The sequence below is a fragment of the Oenanthe melanoleuca genome, unplaced genomic scaffold (assembly GCF_029582105.1).
Source record: "Oenanthe melanoleuca isolate GR-GAL-2019-014 unplaced genomic scaffold, OMel1.0 S062, whole genome shotgun sequence".
Taxonomy (NCBI): Eukaryota; Metazoa; Chordata; class Aves; order Passeriformes; family Muscicapidae; genus Oenanthe; species Oenanthe melanoleuca.
In genome coordinates, this window is record NW_026612711.1 from 64,454 (window position 1) to 71,171 (window position 6,718).

At 42.5% G+C, this 6,718-nt stretch overlaps 1 protein-coding gene across 1 annotated transcript in view; it reads left to right on the forward strand.

Annotated features, from left to right (window-relative positions):
* The window catches only part of RBM20 (RNA binding motif protein 20), a 51,952-nt gene extending 51,097 nt beyond the window's left edge, over positions 1-855 (forward strand). The window contains exon 16 of the mRNA XM_056515759.1: positions 268-855. Coding sequence (XP_056371734.1) covers positions 268-378 — 111 coding nt within the window. The 3' untranslated portion in view covers positions 379-855. The remainder of the gene's footprint in view (positions 1-267) is intronic.
* Positions 856-6,718: the final 5,863 nt, after the last annotated feature.

The following is a 6,718-nucleotide window of genomic DNA, read 5'->3' on the forward strand; positions in this document are numbered from 1 at the left end:
TGATGGAGAGTAGAGTCCTGGTTCTGTCACCAATTCCCCCCGTGGCACAGTAAACCTCTGAACTTCTGAGGCTCTGCATGCACTCAGGTAGTTTGCCTGACACAGCCATATTTTCTGGCTCGAGTCTTCACCAAAATGGCACTGCTGTGTGCTTTCTTTCCTTTTGAGATGTTGGAAGAGTTAGAGCTCTGAAGAGGCACAAAGAATTCTGTGTTGTGTATTTTCAGTTTTGATAACAATGCTTTTGGTTTTTTTGTGTGATTGCAGAAGTACCTATCCCAGCTTGCAGAAGAGAGCCTGAAAATGAAGGAAGAAGGCAGCCCTCTGGCTCAGGATGACACTGGCATTGTTCCTCACTTTGCAAAGAAAAAATTATGATGCAGATGAACTGAAAGAGCTGTAATGAGTGAATGCTGATACTTTTTTTTTTAATTTTTAATTTCTATGATATAACTGTCAATTTGCACTGTACAGAGGAGGGGAAATAAAGAGCATGTTCCATGCATCTATGCCCAGAGTGCCATTAAAAACCAAAATGCCTGAAACTGTTTCCCACGGTGAAGCAATGCTGGCATATCTGTTAGAAGTGGAGCAATTCTTTCTCACACTCTGCGTACTGGGAGTGGTTTCCTAGATTAAATCAGAATTCTCAGGGATTCTTAAAGTTTTAGTTCTGATGTAACACGTCAGGTCAGGGGGAGTACTTAGAAGCACTCAGCATCCTCCAGTGGATGCTGGAAGGAAAGGAGATGTGACTATTTATAGACTTTAATGTTGCTTAAAATATCTTCAGCCATTTCACACATTGCCCCAGTGAGAAGTAGGATTTGCATAGGATATCTAAAGCCATTTTGCTAAAACTAGTGAGTAGATGGCATAATGTAAACCCCATCAGCACCCACCTCCATGTCTTGGAGCTTGGTGAAATGACAAAATGTTTGTGTTGTCAAGCACTGACTGTACACTGCTGGTGCTGTGTGAATTCCAGGGGAGCCACAGTCTGTCCCAGGGACCTCAGAGCCTGAACCCAGCACAGCAAGAGCAGCTCAAATGCACGTGCTGACAGCCAGCCTGCTCTGGTTTCAGCATTTTCCATGGTGTGATCAGGGTGTTCTCCAGGGACCGTTGTGTTTGAAACTCTTCTTTTTGATAATTCTAAAGGGTGCCAACTTTGAGTCTTACAGACTTGAAACTCTCATGAGAGGCTTTTTAAAGTGCCACGTGTTTGGACCATGTCTCTTTAGACATTTTATTCAAGATCCTTGCTTTTGGGGTCTTTTTGTTTTCTTTAAAGCTTGCTTTTCCTCAGCTTGGCAACGTTGAATTTTCCTGGTTTTTATGGAAAGATGCCAGATTTCTAATATTGTTTTTGTATTTTATTTCCCTGAATTTTTTAAGGTGAATACAACAACTGATGGCTCATGGAGTGCTGCACTGAGAACACAGGATGCACCAGCAGCTCTGGCATTATTATGACCTATTGTTTCTGCACAGTTGTTGCTTAGTATTTTGCAAAGTCCCTTTGAAATGCACTGTACAAGTTTCTGGTTCATTTCAATAGGGCTTTGTATACTAAAGTGAATACGCATGCAAACCATTGCCAGGATTGATCCCAGAGTTTATAAAATGCCCTGTACAATCTGGGCAGATGGGGATTTGCAGGCATTTCCATTCTTTGCCTGACTCTAATATTCATCACAGTATGTTCTGTAAAAATTGCTGGTACTGGATGTCCTGTTTAGATGTTGTGCAGAGGAAACAGTTTCCCAGAAGGTTCTAGCTATCCCTAAGAATGACAGGGATGTTGCAAAATATTGCAAAGTGGCTAAATTGCCAAAACTGCTTCCACCAAAGTATTTGTTCCATTATATCTTGTGCCAGCAGCTGTGCTTGTTCTCTGAAGTACCCTGTAGCCAGGCAGTGTTTCTCAGTGGTGCCTGGTGGTGTTGCCTGAAGCCCTGTTCAATTCCATGGCCTGTACTTTCCACTCATTTTTACCAGAGGTAGGTTCAGATTTCATAGCTGGAATTCCTGCTTCTTGCAAACTGAGGGAGTCTTTGCATCCCAGATTCAGACAAAGCCTACCAAACAACAAGGGGAAATGAAAACATTACAGCCTAAATCCTCCTTTGTCCAAGCTTGAAGTATGTTAAGACTTGTGTCCATCTGTCATTTAAAACAGCTAATTTTGGGGGTTTTTATTTGTTTGAGTGGGGGTTTTTTGTTGTTGATTTTTTTTTTTTGGTTTTTGGGGTTTTTTTGGATTTTTTATAGTTTTTTTGGTTTTTTGGTTGGTTGGTTTTTTTTGTTGGTTTTTTTTTTTTTGGTTGTTTTTTTGTTTTTTTGGTTTTTTTTTTTGTTGTTGTTGTTGTTGATGATGTTCTATTTTGATTTGTGGGGTTTTTTTCCCCCTATGGAGAAGAAACAAAAACCACCAATATTGCAAACCAGGTATTTTTCCTTCAAGGGTTGGGTTTTCCTTTGACTGTTTGTTTTTCACATTGCAGTGAAACTTGAGCATGGGGCTATTAGGACAAGAGCTTGTATTGCAGGCTGTAAGATGATGAAAATGGCAGTAAAGATTGTGCAATTGTCTTCTAAAGTGCAGCTCTCTAGCTGGTCATATATCATCTGAATATGAAGTTCCCTTCATGCCCTTCAGCACAAACTGAGCACAAGGGAAGGAAATCACTACAAATGCAAGCATCAAATCTTTGAAGCTAACCCTGCTATCAAACTGGGGCTCTCACCAGCCTAATGGGAGCTTGTTAGACCATGTGGTTAAGCTTAATTGGATGTGAGACATAGCTGACTGTATATCAAAGTCATATGCCTCCAGCAACTTTATCCCCAGGTAACCTCAAATGAGAAAAGTATCACTGTTATTATTCTTTATTTGTAGTGCAGCAGAAGCTACAGGTCCACTGCCTTTATTATAGGCAAGGCACAAATCCACAACAAAGACATTCCCAGGCCAAAGAGCTTTAAATCACACTTTCTGAAAACAGACAACAGGTGGATACAGGCAGGCAGGGAAAGCAGCAGGTAACCATGAGATTTTGACTGGCAGCAGAAGAATAATTAAATGAGTGTTTACCCAGGGGCTTATTTTTGGATTTATGTGAGATGATTCAAACTACTTTCCCCCTCCTCTGGTTCTGAATCAGGTTCACTCCCTTTATTCACAGCTTGCATATAACCTCCATTTTTTTTTTTTTTTTTAAGACAGTTGCATTAGGAATGCAAAATCCCTTCTTGATTCAGTGGGTCTTGGCATCCTTTGGTCCCCAGCTATTTAAGTTTCATGTTCCAGAGATGGAGTCTTGACTGAGGCTCAGTAGGAAGTGTCCTGGCTCCAGATATCTTGTTTGGGTCACAGCTACAGGCCCTTGCTTGCCAGCGAGGCGGGAGATGGCTCTAGATGGCATCTCTGCCCTGTGCAGTTTCCTCTTCTGGAGGGAGATGGCTCAGGTGAGCAATGCAGGTGCAGAGCCCAGCCCCACAGACATGATCAGAGCCAGGCATTTATAGAAGTGGTTTGGACCCCATCCCTTTGCAGCAATCTGCAAAATCCTGTAACAGCCAAATGGGCACTTCCCCTTCTGAGAAGGTTCTTTTCCCCTAAACCTCAACAGCTGAAAGCAATCCCAAGTCTCAATTAGCTCCTAATGATGCCCGTGATCAGTTTTCAGCCCGATGCACTTTGAGAACTCAGAGATAATCTCCTTCCCTTTCCAACAGGCCATCATGCAATGCTGACAGGCACTCCTCAACTTTTCTCTACTACCTATTCTGCTGAGGAAGATTCTGCAGTAGGCAGCCTCTTACCTTCCTCAGCTTGTGTAAAAATATGTTGTTTCTTTTGGTTTATTATATTTAAAATCTTTACTTTTTTTAGTTGGCAAAATTCGTCATCACTATAATCCACGCTGTTTATTTATATGTGTATATATATATATATATATATAGCACAAAGCAGGCTCAGGTCTAGCCAAACAAATATTGATATTTAAAAGAGAGCTTCCTTAATATATCAAAATCATTTAAATACATCTCAACCAAAGATTGCACTTTTGTAATAGAGACTATGTTTTTCATCTCTGTGAAATCTGTATTGATCTCAAATAGTCTTTAATGTCAATCTGCAACCTACTTTCTTTGAAGAAAAAAAATGAAAGAATTAAACATTTTCCCCATTAGATCAGACAAAGTTTCACATTGGCTTTAGCACTAAATTAGTGTTAAGCTAGTCGTATTCAGGGGTTTTTTTCTATTCTCTAAGTATTAAGGCTGTGATTTGTTGAATTATACTTGAACTGGACCAGATGTACTATTTATTGAGCTTATATAATCTTGTTAATTTAAGTTTTGGTTTGTAAACAGTTGAAATTTGTTAGTACTTGTTTAATTATGTAGGAACTGTCACCAATAATATTAACTGATCTGTGTAACTGATTGCAAAGTGTTTCAATTTGTGTTTCTTAAGAAGAAAGATTTTAATAAAGAGAATTATAAAGCATATACATTGGTGGGCAATTGTCCCAGAAGCAATATGCTTCTAGTTTCCCAGGGGATCTATTAAAAATCAAAATGAATGAAAGATAGTTTAAGGAGTAAGAATGAAGCAGAGGCAGGCACAAAAGGTTTGATTTTTGAATATAATTTTTACAAGCTGTGGTTCGTGGTTCTTTCCAGGGAGCTCCCGCTGTGCAGATTGTGAGTGATTGCCATCAGCTGGTGCTGAAGTTGAAGTAAGCACATCTCAGCAGTTCACTCTGTAATTATTATTAATTGTTATTACCCACTCTTGGGCAATAACCCAAGAGTCCCTCTAGATATTATCCCTCTAGATATGTCCTTGCTTCCCTTTTTCTCTTTATTTCCAAATGAACTGGGCAACCTGTCTTTTCCCACTGCCTTTTTGCTATCTCCATCCAGGTTGTCTTCTCAGCCTTCTGAAATCATCACATAAAATCTTCCCTAGCCAGGAACTTTCTCCATGTCATCTCAATCTAAGTCCCTTAAGTTTGCCCAGTTACTGTGTTTCCCTTGTGCTCTCCCTCTGCCTTTCCTGATTTTTCTTCTTTCCAGCAGTGTCCTCCCCAGTGCCACCCCAGCTATACAAGGACCTTTCCCACTCTGGCCTTCTCCCTGGCTCACCACCACTGCCACCAACCAGAATTCCTGGGAGGAAACACTCAGCCTCGGCCAGGGTGATGTAAAGACATTATTGTACTAAATATTTAAAGAATGCAATGAAGACAAAAGGGGAGACTTTACCATCAGAGCTGATGAATTCATTCAGTGCAAAACACTGTGAGGAAAATTGACACAAGACAATGTCTGGTCCATGTGCAAGGCAGGGCATGGGGCACTATCCAAGCATGAGCTACACCTCCCACCCCCATCTCTGGGGGGAAAATGGGTCCTGTCTGCCTCACTGAATGGCTGGGAAAATGGGCAGAAAGGCTGGCAGCCAGTTTTCTGGCTCTGCAGCTTGTTAAATCAATGTCTTTTAAGTAACTGTTTCGCAAGTGAGGCACACGTTGTATATTTTAAGCACAAATGGTTTCAGTTCTTCTGTCCTAGATGTATTGAAACCTTTGTTCATGTGATACCTTCTCATTGAAGCTGTGAATGTCTCACTCTAGAAATCAGGCAAACAAACTCATACATCCCTAACCAAAGAAAAAAAATCTAAACTGTGGTGTTCAAACACAATGTTTCAAGGCCAGGTTTAGTCACGGTTAATATTCTTGGTGGAAAAGGGAACTCAGGTCTGGAAAACTTCACAGGTGAACAAAACATCAGTGTGGCATTTGACACAAGGCTGTGTCTGACCTCACTTGGATAGCCAGGCTGTAGAACAGCAGGGCTGTCCAGCCTGCCCCACAGAGCAGGTCAAGGCTGCCCCTAAACAGGAGCCATCTGTGGGAAGGTGGCCAGGAGGGAGGACAGGGGCGTGCAGGGAGCTGGGGATGGTGCTGCCTGCTTTGGGCCAGGCTGGTGTGGGGCTTGGCTGGGGAATGCTGCCCTGGCACATCAGCCAGGCACATCCCCCCTCCTGCTTTTTCAGTGCCCTGGGACTGTGCTGTGTTTGTGCAGGTGGCAGCGAGGCAGTCCCAGAGAACAGGTGTGCCTTGGCTTACTTTCCTACATCCGACTCCACCAGTCTCCACGGATCTGTGTCAATAGGTCGGGCTCTCCTCACGTGCTTCGCTCACTGAGGCAGTGCTGCAACACGAGGCCATGGGAGCATGTGGTATGTATTTGGGGAGGGAAAGTTCCCCTGGTGGGGGACGAGAGACAGGAATTCTCCCTAAAACATCTTAGTTGAACTGGGTAATGCAGCAGTGAAACACAAAGAAATACCCACAAAGATCAGCATTCAATGCCCTGAAGTTGTGTCAGGGGAAGTTTAGGTTGGATATTAGGAAAAGGTTCTTCATCCAGAGGGTGGTTGGGCTCTGGAACAGGCTGCCCAGGGAATTAGTCACAGCATCAAGCCTGAAAAAGTTCAAGCAGCATTTAGACAAATGGCACATGGTGTGAATTTTGGGGTGTCCAGGAGTTGGACTCAATGATCCTTGTGGATCCCTTCCAACTCAGAATACTCTGTGATTCTGTGATTGTCATTGCAGGGCCTGAGCTGGTCCTACTGACCTTGTCAGCAATCCTTCCCAGCTCTCCTGCCCCACCTCCCCTTTCCTTGCCTTCA